This window comes from Ochotona curzoniae, unplaced genomic scaffold (genome assembly GCF_017591425.1).
Source record: "Ochotona curzoniae isolate NIBS_2020 unplaced genomic scaffold, NIBS_Ocur_1.0 scaffold_4701, whole genome shotgun sequence".
NCBI classification, from domain to species: Eukaryota; Metazoa; Chordata; class Mammalia; order Lagomorpha; family Ochotonidae; genus Ochotona; species Ochotona curzoniae.
The window spans coordinates 6,684,694-6,709,410 of NW_024467122.1; the positions used below are offsets into that span (position 1 = coordinate 6,684,694).

Consider the following 24,717-nt stretch of genomic DNA (forward strand, 5'->3'; position numbering starts at 1 on the left):
CCTCCCCTATTTTAACATTTTAATGGTAGCAACGCTGGATTTCTGCTCTGAGAACTTACCCTGGCACCCATCCCCGGCTAATTCTGCTTCAGATGCCTGCTCTGCTTGGCCACTAGGCAGTGTGTTTCACACAAGATGTCCATCCAAAGCCAACTCCAACTTTCTCACACAATTTTGCAGAGATGGATCAACTATTATGTTAGGCATAATAAAGAAAAAAAAACCCACTTATTTAATTAAAAATTGCATTTGCTAAATCTTTTAAAATCCATTTATGCAAGGATAACTTGGCAACATTCCTTACAGTAGAAACACACCTAAAATTAATCTTATCATCTTATTTGCTTTATCTTTCAAAAACCCACTGATAATCCAGAGATAATGCTAAAGAAATGACACTCTCCAAAGGCTCTTACATCTCCCAACAGACTCCGGTTTTCCGGTTTTTCTTTGATGCTTAACTACTTAAAACTAGCCAACAGCCAGAAAAGCTTCCTTAACTCTCCAACCTCCCACTTTGTGGCTCAGTCCTCGGTGGGGTGCACCCCAGGCAGCTGCAGAGGCTCCCGACCCCCGTTCCCCCTCCACAAACCACACAGCTGCCTAGGGAGCGGGACTTGCCAGTTTGGTGAGACTCGGTCGGCCTTGCTGAGCGCGGGAAGTCTGAGGAAACCTTCACCAAAGAACTCGCACACAGCCGCCTTTTCCCAGAAAGCAACCTGGTCCTCACCAAACGCCAGGCGCCAGAGTGAATGACAGAGCGCCAGCCAATAGGAAGTGGAGATGAGCATTTTGTCGAAGTTTGTAATCCAATCCTTGGTAAGCAGAGGTGGGAATTTTGAAATTGGGTTGGCTTTTCCTAGGAATTCTCTTAAAGTGGTATTGCCTGCCTGTCCGTGTCATTTGAAGCCAGAGGATTTCTACCCACTTTGAGAGCGAGTGTGCGAGCCCACCCTCCACAGACCGCGACTGAGTGGTCGCAGGATGCTCCACTGGCACACGGGATTGCTTGGAAACTTTTGTTGTCAGTTTGGGGAGGAAATAAAAATTCTTTTAACATAAGTCATTTCCATTATTAATGCCCTCCCTTAAAAAAAAAAACTTCGTTTAGCAGTCTTATTTATCTTTAATGCTCTAAAGATTTTTAGAAATAAAGTGCTCCAATGTATCTCCCCATTTTAAGTCCAGCCAAACACTTCTGAGTACCACAAACCCTTAAGCATTATCAAACTATGGAAAAGCTTCTTCAAAAACAGGACATACAGGATGCCGTATAGTATACAGTATACTTGAGCAGGCCAGATTTAGTGGGAAAAAAACCCGATATTTTATTAACACTCCTGTCTTTTATAAGAGCTCGTGTTTTGTTTCTTGCTTTTTTTTTTTTAAGTAATTCTGCTTTCTTGGTTAAGCTGTAGCACTGACCATGTCAAGGTAAAATTAGCTGGACCGCGCGCCTCGGAGTCAGGGGCGGCGGGCCCCCGTGTCAGTGCCCACCACGGGGAGGACAGGAGAGGCCGCCGCCCTCCAGGACACCGCGGGCCGGGCAGTCAGGAGAGGACGCCTCACGGACCTCCCCACCGACCAGGACCGCGGGCTGAGGCACACGCAGCCGGGGTGCCCCTCCACGCCGCCAGAGCCGGAAGCGAGAGCCGCGCGTGGGCGGGGCGCGCTCTCGGCCAATGGGCGCGCGCGAAGAGGCGTGCTACCGCGAGGTTTCGTGTTCCGGCCTCCCCGGCGCCCACCTCGGGAGCCCTGCCCGCCCCGGCTCCTCGCGCCGAGGTGAGTGCGCTGTCCTCGCGTGGGGTGGCTCGCGGCAGGCATTGTCCACGCTCGGGTCCCGCCGAGGGGGTCGCTGGGCTCACTGCTGCCCTCTGTGAGGACTGACGCGGGTGGGCACGACGCCTGGGGCTTGCCTGAGTCCCGAGGGGAGTCGGGTGGGGGGCACCTGTAGGAAAGCTTTTGCTGCTGCCTGCTTCTTAGGACTGAGTTAGAGTCGGAGAAGGCAGGATCGGGGACCCCCTTCCTGCTTGAGACCCCTGAGGATGCGTGCCTGCAGGGCCACCGTTTGCTGTGACTGTGGGCACCAGGCGGGAGCTGAGAGGATTACCTGGTTACAAAGGCTGTGTGTGTTGCAGAACCCTCCTTCGGCCTTGCTGCAAATCCTTGGTGGCTTTTCTGATGGGATTTGTTGAGTCTCCCAGACTGCCTTCCTAGCAAGATGCACTTCAGCAGGGTGTAGGGAAGTGTTGGAGGCAGCTAGCTCCAGTCAGCCAGGGAGTGGATTTTGGAGATGGTTCTGCTTGGCAAAGCAAGCCCTGCAGGTGTGGAAGGCGCAGCCACGGCCAAGTTTGTGGAAGGGGCTGTTGCACAGCCCTGGCCTCCATCCAGCTGCTGGGGAGCCCTCCTCTGCTGTCTTGCCCCCTGAGACTGCACTTTCCTCGTCTGGCACGTGTGCCTCATCTTACCTCCACTGCAATGCCAAGGTGTGAGGGTTAGAGCTCTCCACTCTTTGGCAAGTTTGTATCGTCTCTGAGTGGTCTTGACATGGGTACATGATTGATACGGGTATCCAGGCGTGAAGAAAAGCAGCTCAGTTCTGCCCTTGACTAGCTTGGCAGTGAGCAGGTGTGTGTGCCGACGAGTGGTGAGCAAAGTGTGAGGATTCTTAAAAAAAAAAAAAAAAAAAAAAAAAAAAAACCTCTTGGTCAGTTTGGAGCAGTGACATAATTTTACATAATTTTTAGGTTGGATATCGGAGGGTGCTGGTCCTGCTTTCCAAACCAAGAGAACAGCAAGTGTTGTGAAGGGCTTGAAAGTTTCAAGAATTAGAAAAGCCGGGGAGGCTGGTGAGAAGCCGTGGGTGGTGTGACAGCTGAGGTGGGAGCAGTGGGCAGGCCAGATGGTGAGGTGCCCTGAGGGCCTGGCACAAGCGTGATTTTCTACAGAACTCCTGTAGGGCTTAGTTAGTGAGCTGGGAGCCCGAGGTGATGAGCCATAATTAGACTTGCATGTTCCAAGGCACACTGCTGTCATATGTGCATAGAGGTGACCCAGCTGGACACCAGGAGGCCAGGCAGGAGAGGACAGTGGCTTGTGTTGGCAGGTAGACGTGGTTGGCCTGTAGAGGCCATGTGGTCAGTTGGAGGTGGCAGGACTGTCAGCTTTCTGCCTTCAGATTCTTAGATTATCTTGGGACTATTATCGCATTTTTATTAATGTAGATTGCTGTTGTATTAAAAATGGCAAGTGGGCACTGTGGCATAGCCAGTCAAGCTGCCATTTGAGATGTCTGTATCCCACATGGGACTGTGGGTTTGAGTCCTGGCTTCTCTACTCCATATCCGTATCCACCTGGGAGACCTGGGTGGAATTCCTGGCTCCCAGCTTCAGGCTAGTCCAACCCCAGGGGAAGTTTCTCTCTGGCTTTGTTTGTCTGAAGTTGTCAAAAGAGACACAGAGATCTTCCACGTGTTGGCTCGCTCTCCAGATAGCCACAAAGGTCAGGGCTAGGCTAGGCAGGAAAGCCATGTGTTTCTTTTGGGTCTCCCACATGCATGACATGGGTCCAAGGATGTGGGTCATCTCCTGCTGCTTTCTCAGGCCACCAATAGGATCTGAAGAGGAGCATTCAGGACTCCAGCTGGCACCCATCTGGAGTGCCAACATTGCAGGAGATAGCCTCACATGACCTACCACAACATTGGCCCAGAGGTTGGGGGGAGGCTTGTTGTTAAAATCAGTGTAAGAGTTTGGAAGAGGTGTCCAGGAAAAGAGATTGATTGAGTAAACCTCAACTTGTTTGTAGTTGTGAGTACCCTGCAGGGTCCTGGGGGTCAGGGTCTGTGAAGAACACAGCCTTTGGGAATTGCTGGAACCCACGGCAAACCCTTTGTGAGCTTGGCCAGATGGGTGAGGCCCTGGGTTGTCCCCTGTTCTGTCAAGTGAGGGTGAGGTTTGAGCCCCTTGCCTTGTGGATCACACGGGAAATGTTACTTCTCTTCCAGCCTGTGTCAGTTTGGGCTAGAAGAGAATTTAAAATGAACTGTCCCGAACTTAGGGCTTTAAACCTATCCTTATCTGCTGTCTCCATTTTGTTTGTTTTCAAGTAGATTTCTTCAACACATATGCACAGGCAGAGAGACAGAGAAAACACCCCATCCCCTGGGTCACCCGCATTGCCTGGGTCACTGCCCATCCTCTGGGTCACCCCTAGCCCCTGGGTCACCCCCATCCCCTGGGTCACCCCCACGCCCTGGGTCACCCCCACCCCCTGGGTTACCCCATGCCCTGGGTCACCCCTACGCCCTGGGTTACCCCCACGCCCTGGGTCACCACCCCCCCCCGGGTTATCCCCACGCCCTGGGTCACCTCCACCCTCTGGGTTACCCCCACGCCCTGGGTCACTCCACAGAGGCCTGCAGTACTCAAGACAGAAATCAGCAGGAAGGGATGCAGTCCAACTGTCCTGCGGGTTGGCAAGAACTCGGTGCCTTGGGCGATTACTGCTGCCTCCTGGGGGTTACCTTGGCAGGAAGGTGGGCCCAGGAGCTGGACCCAGGCCCTGAACCTGGGGACTCCTGTATGAGGTGTGGGCATCTTAACTGCTAGGCTGAGCACCCGCCCTTTTATTTTATATATTAGGCAGCTGAGGCCCAAACAGACCAGACTAGCAAAGCATAATGTTCTGGTATCTTCCTGCAGAGGTTCTTCTGTCATTGAAATAATTTAAAATAATAATATTGTGACCCTGGGCCTATCTCCTTGCTACTTTTAATAATCTGCAATGTTAAAAAAAAAAAGAGATAGACAACAGTAAAGAAATAGATGGATTCTAGGACAATAGTAAGATGAAGTAAATGAAGATGCTAGCTAGATACCAGTTACTTATATTTTAATATACATGTTTGAGTATTTTTGAAATGTTTTAAGCTGAATGTGAAACAATGTAGCTCAAAAAGGGAGTGCGGGTTGATGAATTTGACTTTTTAAGTATCTTCTTAGGTTAATATCTTCTCTATTCTCTGGACAAAGATTCCTGTCTCAGGGTCAATGTGTTCCATTAGGGCCGTAGCTAATGACTGCTTTGTGTGCATTTAAACACCTTCTAAATATATTGTGGACAGTTGTAGTTGTGAAGGAAAGACGTGGGGTTGGAAGTAGAGTGTGAGTTTTCATGTCGGTGTGAATGTGACTGTACTGACAGGCTCCTAGGGCCGTGCCTGCAGGGAGTCTAACCGGGGTTCCCGCCTTTGTTCCTGTACAGGGATGGACCGACCCTGACGACATGTAGTGCTGTGGTGTGCCTCCTGGGATACGTGCAGCCATGGCATCTGAGCTTTGTAAGACCATCTCTGTGGCAAGGCAGGAAAAGCACAAGAATTTGTTCCTGAATTACAGGAATCTGCACCATTTCCCAGTGGAAATGCTCAAAGACGGAGGACTGCAGCACTTGGAGAGGCTCTATATGAAAAGGAACTCCCTCACCAGCTTGGTACGTCTGGAGAAGGATGACCCTCCCGTGTGGTCCGGGTGGTGATCTGCTTGGTGCATCCCCGGACACTCAGGGTGGGGGGTGTGGCTCCTGTTGTTTCACACTCAGCAGAAATAACCCCAAAGGGGCGGGGGTTCTCACTGAGCTCAGGATTCCTCACTCGGGCCTGCAGTGAGGCTGTCGGGGAGTGAGTTCGGTCCCCGCTCTCAGCCCCTCTCTGTTGGTCCCGTTCGTCTGTAGTGGCGTGTGCTTTTGTTGTGTGACGAGCTTCCTAGGTGGTTTTTGGATGTCATAGCACCCAAGAGGCTGGTTAAAAAGAAAGTAAGGAAAAGCTAAGTAAGATGGCTGTGGGTTCTGAGCATTAAAAAGGGAAGGATTTGAAGGGGGAAGTATTGAGAGAGGTACTGGAGAAGCTTCACACAGCTTTGTGTATCTGGAAAACAAAGTGAGACCTTCCTCAGCATTGCCCCATGAAGATGATTTCGAATTGGGCTGTCATACAGGTGTTTTTTTTTTTTTTTTTTTGCCACAAAGCAGCATTTGATACACTGTTTTTTTTGTCCCAAGAATAAGTTCATAGTTTTCATCATAACGTAAATCTTATTACACAAGAGGATTTTTTTTGCCCAAGAGAAATGTCCCAATCAAGCCCTGTAGTCTCACTCTTTGCTTTCAACTTCAGCCTCTGATGAAGTGGATTCGCTTGATATCGCCTCACCTCCTTTGACTTTGGACTTGAGTTCTAGTTCTCGTCCCTCCTGGATGGTGCCTGATGCTGCAGGTCTTGGCGGATTCACCCGGCCTCCGTGTCCTGCTTCGGCCTGCACGTGGCTGAATGCAGGCAAAGTAAAGCTTACCAGCTTGGGTGTTTGGTGTGTGTCCCCAGAATGTTCCATGTCCTGTGCAGGAGGTAGCTGGAGAAGGCAGGAAGCCTCGGCCATTTCTTGTCACAGTCTGATGTTAGAAGTACGGGTCCACATATTTCCTTTGGAAGGTTTAGCATACTGCTGAGTACTTAGTTATATTTTCTTTCTTTTTAAGGATTTCCTTATCTGAAAGGCAGAATAAGAAAGAGATCTTCACGCTCTGATTTGTTCTCCCAAATGGCCACAACAGCCAAGGTGAACCAAGTTGAACCAAGAACACGCACCTAGGTCTCGCACATAGGTGACGAGGCCCAAGCACTATTGCTTTCTCAGGCGCACTGGCAGAGAGCTGAGTCGGAGGCAGGACAGCTGGGATAAAAGCCATCGCTGCGACGGGATTCCTGTGCTGCCAGGGGAGACCTGATCCACTGTGCCACCGTGTGATCCACCCCCCACCCCTACCCACGTTACCTTTTTACAGTTAGTTTTTTCAGTTTTCAAACTTGGAAAATCTCTTTACAGTTCTATGGATCCTTGCTTGTAACGTCACCACTGGGTGATGTAGCACCTGAATTTAAGTAGTGCTTCCTGTCACTGAGGAAGTACTAGTATAAGAAATATTTTGGTAAGGATGTTCCCTCCCCCCCAGGATCCCCTCCCCCTCCTTTTTAAATGCGTGGGTGGGTTACTTCTTACTCCAGTCATAGCCCAGTGGGGAAGACCTTCTTCCAGAATGTGCACCTTTGCTTGTAGAGAGCGGACGCCGTTTGCTCTGTGGTGGTTTCCGGTTTGTGCAAGTCCTTCAGGGTCCACTGCGCCGTGTGGACGTTCATGCAGCTCACTGCATGCACGTCAAATCCATGCTCAGCCACTGTTTCAGTGATCACAGATTAAACTGTTGCATATCTTTGAAATGCTAGGCATCCATCTTTTAATTGCACTCTCTTGGCAGTTAAAACCTTGATTCATGTGTTCCAAAGAGCTCTGTCTACTGTCCAGTGCCATACAGGCATCAGGGGACGGTGGCGTGGCCACAGTCGTCCGTTTTCTGGATGATCGCAGCTGTGACCACCCACTGTCCTGGGTTTGAAAACCTAGGAAGCAGTCCTTGTCATTGAGTGTTTTGAACCAGCAAGCTGGAGGGTTGTCAGGACTTGTGCTGGTGTGAAACAACTTAATAAATGCAATTTCACTTCAACTGCAAGACTGGCTGGGGGCAGCACGGCTGGAAACCCATGGTGTCTCCGCTGTGTGAGGGTGAATTCCCAGCCTGGAGCTGCTTTTCACAGGCTTCACGACCTGCTGGTCATTTCCATTCCCTTGTTCCTTTCTTTCTTTCTTTCTTTCTTTCTTTTTTTTTTAAAGATTATTTATTGGAAAGTCGGATATACAGAGAGGAGGAGAGACAGAGAGGAAGATCTTCCGTCCGATGAGTCACTCCCCAAGTGAGCACAACGGCCGATGCTATGCCGATCCGAAGCCAGGAGCCAGGAACTTCTTCCGGGTCTCCCACGCGGGTGCAGGGTCCCAAAGCCTTGGGCCGTCCTCGACTGCTTTCCCAGGCCACAGGCGGGGAGCTGGAAGGGAAATGGAGCTGCTGGGATTAGAACCAGCGCCCATATGGGATCCCGGCGTATTCAAGGTGAGGACTTTAGCTGCTCGGCCTCGCGAAGGGCCCATTCCCTTGTTTCATTGTGCCGTGTTAGCGTTCTTTCATTGTGTTAAGTGCCTTGTCAGCGTTCTTCTCTCCGCCCGCCCCCCCTCTTGTGTTGCTCTTGGGAGGAAGTCCTCAGTGATCCTCAGCCTCTTTCTTGAATCCTCCACGTTGCTGGCATTACACAGCACTCATGTTTGTGGGATGAGTATGAGCCGTATGTTGGGAACTGGGGCAGTGCCCATCATTCCGAGCTGAAGTCCCACAAAAAACCCAAACCAACCAACCACACCCACAAACACACGCCTTCTGTAAACTTAAAAGAATAAACCTTTTCACTTTTCAGTTAGAGTTTGTGTGTGTGCTTGTGTCAGACAGCACAGAGAAACACTTGGGAAGTGGCTCTGCATCTCTGCTTTGTGCTGTAAGCCGTGTGCACAGTCCTGGTCCTTCCCAGCTGCTATAACATAACAGCGTACACCGAGTGACTTGGAAATGATGCAGATGAGCTCTCAGCCTCCTGGAGCCTGGAAGACCACAGTCATAGCGCTGGCAAGCTCAGGGTCTGGGGGTACCACTTCCTGGTTTTTGGGAGACACCAGCTGCTACATCCTTGTGGGGTGGAGGGGTCTGGAGTGGCCTCGGTGATAAGGATGCTAGTCCCATTCGTGAGGGCTCTGTTCTCCTGGCTTCATCATGGCCCCAAAGCCCTGTCTCTTAAGGCCGTGACTTTGGGAGTGAGGGGTTGAACAGGGGGATGTTTGGGGGGAGGGGAGGAGAACATTCAGACCACCGCACCTTATGTCCACTTGTTCGTGTTTATGTAAATACGTATTCTCTCCAGTTCCATCCTCTTAGTGTTGGAAATAGAATTATACATATTCCCCTGCATGTTTCTTGGATTCCATGATGTTCTACAAAGCTCTGGATCACTAGCTGTGCTTACATCCTTGTATGTGCATATGTATTTATGTTAAGACACAAAATAACATTTCTGGGTCAAAGAGTAGGCATGTTTTATATTTTAAACCACCTCTAAAATTTTTCAACTTTCACCTTTATTTGAGAGAGAGAGCGCGCGCGCGTGCTTCCATCTGCTGGTTGTGTTGCCTGGTACCCTCCATAGCAGCCAGGAGTCGGGACCTCATTCAGAGTCTCCTGGGGGCGTGGGGGAGGGCAGGCTATGCATTAGCAAGAAACTGGATTGGACTATACCCAGGCACCTGAGAACATGATGGGGGTGTCCCAATTGATGTCCTAAGCTCCATGCCGAACGCCCATCCCTGCATTTGGAACTACTGTGAAGCACTGTTTCATTGTAGCATCACTTGTTTGTGTAACTGAGAACCCGTAAAACTTTCTTACATTGTAGGAGTTGGTTTATATGGTAAGATCATCGTGTAATTAACAGGTGTATAGGAGGTAGTTAGGGAACATTATGATTTTAGATCCTTTATGTGAGAAAACTTTCCAAAGGATTATTTTATAATTATGTTAAATGCAATTCAAGAATTATTGAGTCTAAAATAAGTAAGACAATATGAGCACTATATGAAATGGGAGAATAACAGCAGTGGAACAGTAGGGGTTTGATAGCACACATCCCCAAAAATGGTCCTTTCGAAGACCCCTGTATGCCTGGCTTCAGAAAGTTTTTTCACCAAATTAAGTTCCCTTTGTTTGCATTTGCATGATGTTTTTGATGAATGGGCAGTGCAGAGTTGCTGCATTAAACACGGGGTCAACAAACCTACAGCTTTTAAGTGGTGTTCTTTGGGATCTTTTCTGGATAAGAGTTCTGGAAATTCAGTAGGTTTGTTTCACTGATGGCCCAATTTCTCTCAATTGATCATTTTAAACACAGTCTGGTCGATGGGCTGTCCACTGATTACCCCAGCCTGGCGTTCATGAGTTTACTTCACCCCGGTCCAGGAGTGCCTCAGTGTCCCGGACTCTGTGCTGCAGGTCTGTCAGGAATGCAGTGGCCGGCTTTCCATATGTGATGTCGAGGCAGGAGACAGGGTTGTGGCTTTGGAGGTTTGGAGGAGATTGGTGAGGACAGACCACTGCCAGCAGCCGGGGTGTTGCACTCCCCTGGCCCCGGGGCTCAGCCCAGCTTGAGGGTTTAACTAGGATATCTGGGGAAGGAGCCCGCTGTGCAGAAGATGCTGAATGGCTAGGCTCTGAACCAAAGCTGCTGGGGGGCTGATTCGGCTTCTCCCCCAGGAAAGAAGGAAGCAGAGGCAGTGGGAACAGTAGTTCCAGGCCTCGGAGAGAGAAGGCTTCCTGGTGACAGTCCAGGAATTGATCTTTGGGCTCTCTGGTTCAGTCATTTATTTTCTTATTCGTCATTTATTCTTTTAGACATGTGGGGGATCTATTGTGTTATTGTTGCTCAAGTTGATGCATTTTCTTTCTTCTTTTAAAAATTTGTACGTATTTTATCAGAGGGTGAGTGTTGGCAACGCCCGGGTCGCCATGTACCCCAGAGTGGAGGGACTAGGGTTATGAGACAGACAAGACAGACAACACACACAACACACCAAGGCTCATTCTTGTGAAGTGAAGGCCCTTTATTCAAAGTCGAACTGCTCTTATATAGTCTGCTTGGCCCCTCCCACGATTTTCCCAATGCTTAAGCAACACCTAAGCTCCCCCCCCCCCCCAGGATGTGCAAAAAGGGGAAGCAGGAAGGAGGGAAATTGCAGTCAAGCCAGGGGCTAAATGTATCAGGCCATGATTGCCCTTCCTGTGGAGTTAACCCTTGGGAGACCGGGCCGTGCATGTCCCCCTTTTTTTGTTTTTAATGGACGCTTGTCTTAGGTTGTCTAGCAGTCAGTTGACGCCTTACCCATCATGGGGAGCCCCACCTGGGGCACGTGGGATCCCTGTCTTAGGTTGGTCATCAGCTCTGCCAGATCTTACCCGTCTCTGGCTGCCCATCACACATGCTCAACCGGACTTGAGGTGTAGGGTTTTCCACAGCTAAAGTCATAGTTTGTCATATGATGACCTGCTCTGGGGCTTGTTGCCAGGATAGGTGGCAAAGAAGAGTAAACAGTACTGCAATCATGGCTGTAGCCATCAGCCCCATGGCCAAGATTCCGCTACATTCCCTTAATATCCCTGCTGTCAGTTAAATGCCATTTCACGGGGGTAGCACATATATGATGTTAAATTGAGGTAGTAGCTGGAGATCTGCATTTCCCATGGGCAGGATACCAGGAAGTTACACCACTGCTGTCAGGGTCTCCTCCTCCCAACCGCTTTTATCCTGCAAGAACATCATTAGGAGTGCGATCATGCTGAATTGGAGCCAAGGAGATTTGTCGTGAAAGTCTCTTGGGAACCCATCTCGGCGTTTCTTCATCCTGAGGAAAAACACAAACAGAGCCTCGCCCCCATGTTAGTACTGGATCTGGTCCCCGCCATTTATTTGTGGCCAGATCTTTCCATTTTACTTGGCCTTTATTCTCATTAGCAGAGTGTAGCCAATGGCGCTCTGCAGGAACTACATCATTGGTGACAGTTAAAAAATTTCACACATAGATGGCGGATGCCAGTAGGGAATGGGGCAAGCTGCAATGTTCGGCCACATCCCCTTTCTTTATTTTTTCTAGATAAACTTTAAGGGTGCGATTGGCACATTCAACAATGGCTTGACCCTGAGGATTGTAAGGGATGCCTGTTTTGTGAGTTATATTAAAATCTTGGCAGAATTTTTCAAAGCCTTGGCTAACATAGGCCGGTCTATTATCGGTCTTAATTTGTTTGGGGACCCCCATATAGGCAAAGGCCAGTAAGCAATGGGATTTAACATCTTTTAATTTCTCTCCTGAATGAGCAGAGGCATATATTATATGGGAATAGGTGTCAACAGAAACATGCACATATTGAAGTTTTCCAAAGGAAGGGATGTGGGTAACGTCCATTTGCCACACATGATTGGGCAATAACCCTCTGGGATTAACCCCTAGGGATGGGACAAAGCAACATTGAGTGCAGACTTCACAATTGGTGACAATCTGGGTGGCTTGTTCTCTAGTCACCTTAGCATGTAGTCTTAGAGAAGCTGCATTGAGATGGAACCTTTTATGAAGGTGCACTGCCTGTTCGTAAGGGTCCATGGTCAGAGATATGTGCAACACCTGAGTCAGTGCGTCTGCCCGCGCATTACCCTCACTCAGGGGGCAGGGCAAGGAGGTGTGCGCTCTTATATGCCCAACAAATAAGGGATGAGTGCGCTGCCAAATCTGCTGCTGTAATTGTAAAAGAAGCAAATAAACTGAGGAGGTTGGGGCCATATAGGCTGTGGGTTCTGAAGGTAAAGTAACATGAGCCACATAGCAGCTGTCTGTGTATACCTTCAGGGGCTCATTATGGTAAATTTGAAGGGCAAAAAGAACAGCAGCTTTTTCAGCAGCTTGAGCTGATTTGTGAGAGATGGAAACAGCCTGTTATTCATGTCCAGAAACTACAGCAGCCTTGCCTTTAGCTGACCCATCGGTAGAAACCACACGGGCTCCTAATACGGGTTGTTGTCTAATTATTTTGGGAAAAACAACCGGATGTCTTTTGAAAAACTGTACTAAGGGATGGGAAGGATAATGATTAATTAACTGAGAAGAAACCGTGGCACAAAAGACAGACCAAACATCAATATTATTTTGTAGCCACGTCACCTGTTGGGAATCATAGGGAATGGAGATGAAATCAGGATATTTCCCAAAAATCTGCAGGCTGATCTTGTTTGCCTTATACAACAAAGATATAACAGCAGTGGGATAGGATTGCACGATTTGTCCAGTGGATGCTGGGGACTGGACCCAATATATAGGTCCAGTCTGCCAAAACACTGCTGTAGGCGCGTGATTGGAAGGAAAAACCAACAACCGTAGTGGCGTCTTATAATCCACATAACTAACATGAGCATTCTGAATGGCGTGCTGGACTAGCTGCAGACATTCCCTGCCTTCTTTGGACAGTTGTCTGGGTGAGGAAGGATCTGGATCACCTTTAAGAATATCAAAAAGGGGCTTGAGTTGCCCAGTAGAAATATGCAAAATTGGTCAGATCCAATTAATATCACCTAACAAACTCTGCAAATCATTCAAGGTCTTCACATCACTTAATCTGATGGTCAAATTCTGAGGGGTGACACCAGTTGGCAAAAGTTGATGGCCTAAATACTGATAAGGAAAATCTGTCTGAATTTTATCCGGGGCAACAATCAACCCGGCTGTGGCTAAAGCTTGATAGATACATTGTGCTGCTAAGGATAGAATGGAACGGGTTTCAGCTGCGATCAAAAGATCATCCATATAATGGATCAAATAGATATTTGGAAATTGTGATCTAATTCTTTTTAAGGCCTTATCCACATAGATCTGACAAATAGTAGGACTGTTCATCATCCCCTAAGGGAGGACGACCCAATGGAAACGCTGGGAAGGGGCTTTTAGATTGATGGACGGTAAGGTAAAAGCAAAATGCGGATCATCTTCCGGGTGCTAGGGAATGGAGAAAAAGCAGTCTTTTAAATCTAACACAAGCATATGCCAATCTTGTGGTATTCCCACAGGAGATGGCAAACAAGGTTACGTGGCCCCCATAGGGGCCATGATGGCATTTACTGCGCGTAAATCTTGCAAAAGCCTCCAGTTGCCATTTTTCTTTTTAATAATGAAGATTGGGGTGTTCCAGGGAGAGGTGGATGAAACAATATGTCCAGCCTCTAGCTGCTCCTTTACCAATTCAATTGCAGCCTCTAATTTTTTGCTTGAAAGGGGCCATTGTTCAACCCAAACAGGTTCATCTGTTTTCCATGTTAATTTAATGGGCTCTTCTAACTGACGAGGCTGCTGTACAATGGCCCCTGCAAAAAATGTCCCAACCCTGTTCTATCCCCTGGGCTACGAACTTCAATCTTTTTATCACAGACTGGTTGGGGGTCACCTTGAAGATGTCTGCCCAAGCCCTTTCCCGGAAAGTATCCTTGTCTATTAAGCATATTTGGCACAGGCTGAGAGGTCAACACAACATTCATGGCACTCAGCAAATCTCGTCCCCACAGGTTGATAGGAATATGTGGTAAAACATACGGCTGAAAAATTCCCGAATGGCCCTCTTGATCCTTCCACCTTAACAACCTAGCACTTTTTTGTGGCTGAGAAGTTCCTATCCCTTGGAGAACGGTTGGGGAGGCCTCTAACGGCCAGGAGCTTGGCCACATTGCCTGGGATATAACTGTAGTATCTGCCCCAGTATCAAGTAATCCTGTGAATTTTCTCCCTTCTATCTCTAACTGCAAGGTAGGTCGGGTTTGCATGTCGGAGACCCAAGATGCCAAGGGGCCGGAATCACCAAAACCTCCTGTCTATTTCTTTTATGAGTGGGGTTGTCTGTTGGAACCTTAGGGATCAAGATCAGCTGGGCAAATCTCGCTCCTGGTGGAATGATGATAGTGCCTTTGGCTGATTCTGCCATGACTTCTATTTCTGCGGGGGTATCCTCATCTATCACTCCTAGGAGTACTCTGATTCCATGCATGGTAGCACTGCTTCTTCCTAGGATCAGGCCCAAGGTATTCTTAGGCAAGGGGCCCCTGACTCCTGTCTTTATCCACTGGGGCCCCAGGAGCAGGGTCAATACCTCTCCGGAGGCGGCACAGAGGTCCAGTCCTGCGCTACCTGGTGTTGCTCTGAGGAGAGTTGAGATGTCTGCATTCCTTGCTGTGTCTGCTGGGCTCCGTACACCTGAGGTGGGGGGGGGGAGGCGGAGTGGGCCCCTGGCCCCATTTCCTGATAGGGGATTGCCTTTGGCATCATATCTGGACCTACAATTACTGCCCCAATGATAACCTCTATGGCATCTCCGACAGAGATCTGGGGGCGGCAAGAATTGTGGGGATCAGCTTCCTTGTTGGGGGACATTAGGACACTGTTTTTTAAAATGTCTGGGCTGTCCGCATGCAAAACAGGCTTTAGGATATGCCCTAGGTTGAGGCTGAGGGCATTGAACAGCAGCTGCTATCACTTGCCCAAGGGCATGGGTGGAATCAATATGTCTGCAAATTTTAAGATAATCATGCAGAGACTTATCTCTTTGGGACCTGAGAGCATCCTGACAATATTAATTAGCATTCTCAAAGGCTGTATGCTTAATTACTGGCATCGCTGGTTCTAGGTTACCAAAGATCTTAGTAGCAACCTGCATAATACGGTCCACAAATTCTTGAAAAGGTTCTGCAGGGCCTTGCAAGACCTTAGAAAGCTGGTCTCCTGTATTAGCATTAGGTAAAGCCTTCCAGGCTCCAAGGGCTGCATTTGTTATCTGTGCATAAACTCCTAGATCATAATTAATTAACTTGTTGGATGCCCTCAAAAGGTCCAGTGCTAGTAAGCATTTCAAGGCTTCGATCTGCATGTCCCACAGCTGCGTTCTGCTCAGCAGAAATTCTGCACCTATCCTGAAAGTCCCCTCTCCACAGGAGAAAGTCGCCACCATCCAGAGCGGAACGGCACAATTGCATCCAATCACTAGGAGTAAGATTCAAACTCGAAAAGGATTCTACGAGTGCCAGAGTAAAGGGTGCCTGGGCACCATAATCTTTAACAGCCTGCTTTATATTTTTGAGGTCTTTAAATTGAAGGGGCTGATGCTCCCGGTGAGGGGGACCCCCTCGAACTGGGACCTCTATTACCGGGAAACATCGAACCCTGCCTACTGGCTGATCAGTGGGGCCGTCACTCCAGGGCCGCATGGGGTAATTATTGGGTGAATGGCCCACAGCTTCCTCCTCAGGAGGAGTGGTAGGTAGGGGTCACAAAATTAGGGGCTCATGGTGGTTGCCATGAACTGGACGATTTGCCAGAGGAATGTTTACCTATTCCTGCCTTCTTTAATTTTCTTTTAATGTCCCTAATTTCTTGCTTTAAGAAAATCTCCTCATCTCTTTTGTTCTCACTCATTACTGAAGAAGAGGCTTCGTTCACCAAAGAGCAGGCTTCACTCTCCTCTAAAGAAGAGGCCTCACTCAGGGTGGCCTCACTTGAGGTGGCTTCACTCGAGGTGGCCTCACTCGAGGCCTCATTCGAGGCCTCACTCGAGACTTCCACAGACCGCAGAACCTCCCTTTCCTGGATTTCTTCGAAAGTAGTCTGCACTTCTTTTAACTGTTTTTTAACTTCCACCTTTATCACTAAATAAAGAATCATGGACTAAGTGCCACAAAGAAAAGTTGGCAATAGGGAAATTATCTGGGTCCTTTTGTAAGCAGGATTGTAAATTGGCCTTAACCTGTTCCCAATCGGGGATACTCAGGCTCCCTGAAACAATAAACCAAGGACTACTGGATTGAATGGCTTTAACAAAATTTCTAATCATCCTAGTTTTAACTGGTTTCCCCAGTTGATGTAGAATTTCTTCAAGCTCGGCAGCCAATTTATCCTTGGAGAAGGCAGAACCCATCTTTGTCGCAGGGTAAATAAAACACCAAAATCTAACTATACTCAAAATAAAGCTAAAACCTAACTATATTTCAAAATAAGACTAAAACCTAACTATATTTCACAATAAATCTTAAACCAAACTGTATTTCAAAATAAAACTCCCTCTCCTACCAGTTTAGGAAAGACTTACAATATGTCCCAGTTACCTGCTGGCCAGCTTCCCGGGACGACCCTTCGTCATGTATCCTCTCTTTCTTGATCTCGGTGGGACCTCCAGATGTTGGCAACGCCCGCGTCACCATATACCCCAGAGTGGAGGGACTAGGGTTATGAGACAGACAAGACAGACAACACACACAACACACCAAGGCTCATTCTTGTGAAGTGAAGGCCCTTTATTCAAAGTCGAACTGCTCTTATATAGTCTGCTTGGCCCCTCCCAAGATTTTCCCAATGCTTAAGCAACACCTAAGCTCCCCCCAGGATGTGCAAAAAGGGGAAGCAGGAAGGAGGGAAATTGCAGTCAAGCCAGGGGCTAAATGTATCAGGCCGTGATTGCCCTTCCTGTTACACCTTTGAGAAACAAGCTGAGCTGTGGAGTTAACCCTTGGGAGACCGGGCCGTGCAAATTAGGGAGAAATTCCCCTAACTTCGACAGTGTTTCTGGCTAGGGCTGAAGCTGAGAGCCAGGAACTCTATGCAGGTGTCCCTTGTGAATGACAAGGACCCAACATGTGAGCTGTCACCTGCTCCTTCCAGTGTGCACATCAGCAGAAAGCTGGAATCGGGGCTGGAACAAGAACTTGACCCAGGCACTGCTGTTGGCATCCTTGTCAGTGGTTTAGCCACAGTGTTTAACACCCGCCACTTCGTTCTTTTGGTTAAAGCTAATTTGAATGGCTGTGGCTTGTTTCTGCTTTTCTTTAAAACTCAGAATTTCTGATACATAACTGGACTACAGAGTTTGTACCGCTGTGTGGCTGGTTGTTTACTGGGCTGGGGAACTAGAGTGACCAGGTTTGAGCACGGGGTCAGGGCTGGTAAGAGGAGCTGCCTGTATGAAAGCACTTGGAAAAGTTCATGGGAAATGGAACCTGAATACAAGTCTGCTTCGAACTTCTTGAAATTCCTATATAGGTTTATTCATTTTTTATTTTGTTTTGTTTTTACAGACTTTTGGAAGACTCATAGGCATGGATTTCAATTTTTTTAGCACCAGATAAGCTTATTTTAATTCCTTTTTCCAAAGCCTTTTGGAAGTGTCCTTGTATATAAATCGTGTGAACATGAGGCATAGTGATGATGGTGGAAGCTGGGGCACGAATGAAATAACTTAAAAATTGAGGCGTGAACACCTTCAGTTTCAGTTCCTGTATGTGAAAGTTGATTGTCAGGAGAAGACGAGTGGCTGTCACGGGGCAGAAGAACCAAGAGTCAGCAAAGAGTGTTTCCAGGAGTCATGGGGCTTCTGCGGCGGGTGCACCTGTCAGTGTGTGTCCAGGGACCTTGGTGACGTTGGCATGGTGACTGTGCAGGGTGGAAGCTCTTGGGGAGGACATGGCATGGGCTGGGAGGAGGTGGATGGCTGGGGAGGGATTTTTGTCAACAACGGGGTGTCTTTTTCTTCTTCCCTTGGTACTTTCCTCCTTTAAAAAAATTTATTTATTTTTATTGGAAAGGCAGCTATATAGAGAGAAGGAGACATAGAGAGAAAGATCTTCCATCCACTGATTCACTCCTCAAGTGGCCACAATGGCTGGAGCTGAGCCCGTCCAAAGCCACGAGCCAGGAGCTTCTTCAGGGTCTCCTATGTGGGCACAGGGTCTCAAGGCTTTGGGCCATCCTCTGTTGCTTTCCCAGGCCACAAGCAAGGAGCTGGATGGGAAGTGAACAGCTGGGATATGGACTGGTGCCTGTATGGGATCCTGGCACATGGAAGGTGAGGATTTAGCCACTAGACTATCACGCTGGTACTTTCCTCTTTTCCTCTTTTTCCCCAAAGACAAAGGGGTTGAGGTGTCTGATTGCAGACTTGGGAAGCCTCTGGGAGGGAGAATTTGAAGGTACAGAGAGTCTTGCATTTCCAAAAGGTAGGAGGGGCCGTTCCTTGGTGACAGGTAAGCCAGCGAGAGGGCAAGTGCCAAGATGGGTGTGAGAGAGAGTGCTTGTCTGGTAACAAGGGTATCTGCTTGCAGACAGAAGACTTGTGGAGCATGCAGGGTTGAAATGCCGTTTTAAAGTCACGTGGTGGTGGGCCTGGAGAAGGCCAGTGGCGCGACTGTGAGCTTTCCCCGTGTGATTGACGTGAGCCTCACGGGGCAGCCGGCCGCTTGCTTGTTTAGGGGACCTGAAGCATGTGGGCGCTGGCCTTCCTCCAGTGTCAGCTCTTTGTCAGATGGATTTAGTACAAGTGCAGAGGAACAAAGGAGGTCAATGGCTTTGGCAAGACAGTATCAAAATGATGGGAAAGGAAATCTAGGCTGCAGGGAAGGCGAGAGAGAAAGGAGGAGTGAATCCATAGGGAGGCTCCTGAGGGGACCCCCTGATGCTGGAGAGCTGTGGGGCTGGCTGGCGGGACCGAGCTTATGCTTGGAGGGGGCGGACTGTAAGCCTGGACAGGCTTTGGATGACAGGGCCTGGGGGCGCAGGCTGCAGAGGCCAGTGAGAGGGAACTGAGCCCCCTAGGAGAGTACCCCCTAGGAGCTGCACTCTTCAGTCCATCCTCACCGAAGCTTGTCCAGGGAGAGTTGGCGTGGAAGCCTCGGCAGCTGCAGTCCTGGGCAGGCGATGTGTCCTTGTTTGGTAGCAAAACTCAAGGCTCTGAGTTCTTTATGTTTCAGCTCTTCAGTTGGCAGATTTCTCAGTTGTAGAATGAAAAGATCGCAGCGGACTTGGAGGAAAATAGAAAAACTCCACCTAGAAGCAAATCTGCCTAACAAATCTGTCAGTTTCTCCTCTTTGTGTGTTTTACTCACTTATTTGGGAGGCAGACAGAAAGAGAGAGAGAGCATGCAAGTGAGCGAGTGAACTCACAGGGATACACGCTTCCGTCTGCTGAGTCATGCAGTGCAGAGTGAGGGACTGAAACAGGGAGGCCCATGCACTGGTGTGCTCCCGGCTCCTGGGGCCTGCCCCCCACCCCCACGGCATGCTCAAGTGGGACCTGGGGCCGGCCTCCGCAGGCAGCCGGACTGCCCCCCCACAGCATGCTCAAGTGAGACAGGCTGCTAAGCCAGCTGGTAACCACTGAGCTGAAGGCCTGCTTTCCACCTTCTCTGCATGGAGGTGCGAGGCCTTCCTGGGAAAGTTAGCGAGTGAATGACCTTTGCAAACACCGATGAGCCCTCAGAGGTGGCTAATTTTGTTTGTGAATATCAATGAACCAAAAAGAACCAACAACTTCCAATGAGTGATATCTGGTCTGTGGTCTACAGATAGATCTGGCTTAAACAGTTAATTTATGGAGCAAGAGAAAACTTGACTTAAAAATGGTATTTCGAGATTGAAGGGAGAAGAGCCCTGTGCCCGTGTGCCCGTGTGCCCATGTGCCCGTGTTGGGGTATCGGATGAGGCACGGGTGCATGTCTTTCCCTTCCTTTTATCCCGGAGGAAACAGTTCTGACTTTCCACATCAAATATGAGCAAAGAAATGATTAAAGAGCACAAAGACGCATAGGAAGATGCTTAATTTCCCATAGAAGGAGCGATGAAATAATTGGCCAGGATGGAAAAGCGCGATCCATGGTGTTAAACCCATGACTCAGGTTGCAGATGAGTGGCCACGATGCGACACTGTGGAAGCAGAGGTAGCCTTGACGTTTTAGGTGGAAGGTCGGGCCACAGTTCACAAAACTCTTACACCCATTCTAAGTGACCTGCATGCCCGCGGTGTTTCACAAACTTCACGGGATATGGGATTGAAAGATTTGTTATGTATTAATTAGGTATTTCAAAGATATCTTGGAATCCATGCATATTTTTTCTCATAATGCATATATTCCATGAAGTTTTCCAAGTTCCCATGTGTTACTGAACCCTTCGGACTGTCCCGGGAGATGGGCACTGCTAGGATCCCAGATCACAGGTACCTTAACAAAGGCGTTATGGAGCACACGCATCTGACGTGCCCACTGGCAGCTCCAGTTGCGGGTGGGTGGGGCGTGAGCAGGGGGCTGCGGATGAACGAAACGGGTCCTGCATGAGTGTCAGTGGGAGAATTGAAGGGCTCTCCTGTACAGTTTGGTTTGTATTATCGTATTTATGCGTAAAGCTGAACTCCTTGAGAATGTAGACCAGAGTCCCATGAAGGTTTTGTCCGACTTTGACATTTTGTGGATCGTTGGGTCTAAATAGTTGGATGTGCAGTAGGGCTGCTGGTGTTCCTGTTGCATCGGTGTCCATGGCTCCTTGCAAACTGACTGCCTTGTTGGCGATGAGGCTTTGCGGCTGGGCAGGTCTCACGCAGTCATCCGACTGCTGCCTGTGGATTTGGTCCTAGCAGGATCTGGATAATGTGACACTGAACCCCTTGATGGAAAGATAGTAAGTTTAAGAAATGGTACAAAGGAGCATCAGGCATGAACGTGGTAGAGCAACAACAGGATTAAATGTTGTTTGCTCATGTTGAGCTACAGCACAGGAGCTTCTTATTCTCCCAGAGTCTGTTGGACCCTTTCTGCTGCACCTGCTCCTGTGGCCACCTTGGCTGCCCTGGCGCTGAGCCGCTCAGGTGACTTTTACATAGAATGTGTGGCATAGCTGGGCGTATCAGCCACGTGTTGAGTGTTATGCTTGTGTGTTGGGATCTATGTGGGACGTGGTGTGACCCCTGTCCACAGTCAGGGAGCCAGTGCCGGTCACGTGGCTGCAGATCGGAGTGGCTTTTCCTGGTGGGTTTTTAGAATGAGAAGTTTTGTCACTGTTGTTTGTGGTTAATTGACAACTGTTTTCAATGAAATACTTGACAAGTTGTATGCAAATGTCTTTCATGTCATAATTGAAAGACTCATTTTTCTAAGAAGATGAGCATCTGACCTACAACTTGGTTATTTCTACTGAATCTTAGAATTTTAAAGGTAGAGGGTTATTTATCAGTCATTTAGACTATATTTGCTTTTTTTTTTAAAGATTTATTTTTATTATTTTTTTATTGGAAAGGCGGATATACAGAGAGGGGAGACAGAGAGGAAGATCTTCCATCCGATGATTCACTCCCCAAGTGAGCGCAACGGCCGATACTATGCCAATCCGAAGCCAGGAGCCTCTTCCAGGTCTCCCATGCGGGTGCAGGTCCCAAAGCTTTGGGCTGTCCTCGACTGCTTTCCCGGGCCACAGGCAGGGAGCTGGAAGGGAAGTGGAGCTGCCAGGATTAGAACCGGCGCCCATATGGGATTCCGGGCGTGCAAGGGGAGGACCTTAACCACTTGCGCCACCGCGCCGGGCCCTATATTTGCTTTTTTAAAAAAATTATTTACTCAAGCAGAGTTAACAAAGAGGAGTCTTCCATCCACTGGTTCACCCCCCAAGTGACAACAGCCTGGGCTGGACTGGTCCAGAGCTGGGAGCCAGGAGCTGCTTGTCTGGGTTTCCCACATGAGTGCTGGGACCAAGCACGTGGTCCATCTTCTGTTGCTTTCTCAAGTAGCCAAAGCTGCTTAGCAAGGGGTTGGATCACAAGTGGAGTAGCTGGGACTCCAGCCAGCACCCATGAGGATGCCGGCGCTGTAGGCGGCAGCTTTAGTTTCTGCATTGCAATGTGGACCCTAGAGTTTTTCTTTCAGAGGAATCTGAGCTTACAACAGGTTAATTAATGAATCTAGAGTCATTTTTACAGCCAATCAGAGAAGAGAAAGGTTTCCTAATTTGGAGTCCAATTAATTTTGCCTTCTGCAAGTAATTATTGATGTTCTATTTCTGGCTTTATGCCATTCAGTTAAAATTTAACAACATTTATGTACTGTGGAGCAATGGAATATTTCAAGTTAACTCAGTTTTCCTGGGTACCCTCTGCACAGTGTATCTTGAGTTGTACTGTGAGTGCAAATCTGACTTCACTGTCTTGAAATAAAAGGTGAGGAAGCTGACGGAAGCTGCCACTCCCCGGCTTCTGCCCGTAGAGTAAGGACCGCTGGTTCCGAGAGCGGAGGCAGGGCCAGGGTTCCTGCCTGATGTGCATGCAAAGGGTGTCGCTTGCAAGTGTCGTTTGCAAACAAAACTGTTCAAAAGCCTTTACTGTTGTATGTTTGTGGAGTAACGCATTCTCAGCTGTAACTGGAACTTCCGCACTGTAGTGAGACTGGTACCTAAGTGACAGTCCCATTGCAACAGTTGACAAGTGTAAGCCTTCTATCATTGGCAAGGCCATTGCCACGACACCATTGAGCCTAGACCATAACCTCCCCCAAACAAATGAGCAAACAGTTTTGCCATAAACTCACCAGTTTTTTTGACCAGACGTGATTCTAAATGGCCGACCAGCTTTATGGCGGAGAAGTGTTTAGTATTGTTTTTTTCTCTGTGTGTTTCTTCCATTGCTTTGAAAACTCAAATTATACAATCATATTTACTGAATGTATATTGAGTAGTTTATTTTTTTTTAATACAAATGAAAAAAACTAGATGGGGCAATTGATTAGAAAATCTTCAACTCTGTGATGCTTATATAATTTTAAGTAAAGATTTTAAGACTAATACTTCAAGAGACATTTTGTTGGGCCAGGCAGTAGCGACTCCCGAAGGAGTGAGTGCACCAGAGGACAGAGGACTTACCCCGAGCCAGGAACACTGGTAACCTTGGGACACCAAGCAGCAGACCGAGTCCCGGGGCCCTCTCTCCTGCCTGCCTCCCTCCAGCCACCAACAGCAGGAGAGAGCCTCGCTGGCCTCAGTGCTATCTTTGCCGAGGTCAAACAGACACTCCCAAGCAGAAATGTTTCCAACACCTGCTGTGATGACACACCATGGCCACAAGCGTGTGCAAGCAGAGGAGCTGCCGCCTCTCTCCATCCCCCACCTGAGATGTGGAAAAGCCCAGAGCTGTATACCCTTGCGGCCATCTCCCTCACATGGGTCACCCGGCCACGTGGAAGTGATCCCGGGCTGTCTCCCACCAGGGAACAGCCCATCACTTTGTTTCCACTTTCCCTCCCCACGGACACCTTTCTTGCTGAAATACAGACCTCCTGTGTGACTTACAGCATCTGGCTTTTTGGGTTTGCGGCAGTAAAAGCTAACACATTTCAACAATTTTTAATGCTTTTTTTTTTTCTTTTGAAAATTCTCAATTAGATTTTACTAAATTTTCGTATAGTTCATTTACTTATTTTAAAGATTTATTTTATTGTAAAAACAGATATACAGAGAGAAGGAGATAGAGACAAGACCTTGCATCTGCTAATTCACTCTCCAGGCGGCTACAATGGCAGGTGCTGAGCCAATCCAAAGCCACGAGCCAGGAGCTTCTCCAGGTCTCCAGCGTGGGTGCAGGGTCCCAAGGTTTTGGGTCATCCTCTGCTGCTTTCCCCGGCCATAGGCAGGGAGCTCAGTGGGAAGTAGAGTAGCTGGGATACGAACTGGCATCCACATGGTATCCTGGTGGATGCAAGGCAAGAACTCGAGCCACTAGGCTGTCATGCTGGGCCCACTTCATTTTTTTAAATTTATCAGACATACAGTGTTTAATTTTGAGCATATTTTCTGCATTTTAAAAAAATATTTATCTGAAAGAGTTACAGAAAGAGACAGAGATCTTTGGTCTGCTGCTTTACTTCCCAACGACTGCAAGGCTGAGGCTAGGCCAGACACAGTCAGCCCTAGGATTCGGTCGGGGTCCCACGTGGGTGGGACCCAAGTGCTCAACCCGTCTTTCCTGATTCTGCTGCTGCATCTTACAGAGAATTGGATTGGAAGTGGAGAAGCCAGAATTTGAACCTGATATGTTGCCAGCATCTCAGGGAGTGGCTTAAGTTGCTATGCCTTAATGCCATGATGCTGTCCCTTGTAATTGTTGCTAAGTTAAAAATATCACTCACGGGCCTAGCTCAATGGGCTAAATGGCCAAATCCTCACCTTGCAAATGCTAGGATCTCATGTGAGTACTGGTTCATGTCCTAGCTGCTCCACTTCCCACCCAGCTCCCTGCTTGTGGTCTGGGAAAGCAGTTGAGGACGGCCCAAAGCCTTAGGACCCTGCACTCATGTGGGAGACCTGGAAGAAGCTCCTGGCTCCTGGCTTCAGATAGGCACAGCTCCAGCC

General features: G+C 48.5%; 1 protein-coding gene across 1 annotated transcript in view; it reads left to right on the forward strand.

The window, feature by feature from the left end:
* The first annotated feature begins 1,717 nt into the window (after window positions 1-1,717).
* Window positions 1,718-24,717, forward strand: part of LRRC28 (leucine rich repeat containing 28) — a 133,748-nt gene continuing 110,748 nt past the window's right edge. The window contains exons 1-2 of the mRNA XM_040970289.1: window positions 1,718-1,782; window positions 5,267-5,494. Of these exons, the coding sequence (XP_040826223.1) occupies window positions 5,327-5,494 (168 nt within the window). The 5' untranslated portion in view covers window positions 1,718-1,782; window positions 5,267-5,326. The remainder of the gene's footprint in view (window positions 1,783-5,266; window positions 5,495-24,717) is intronic.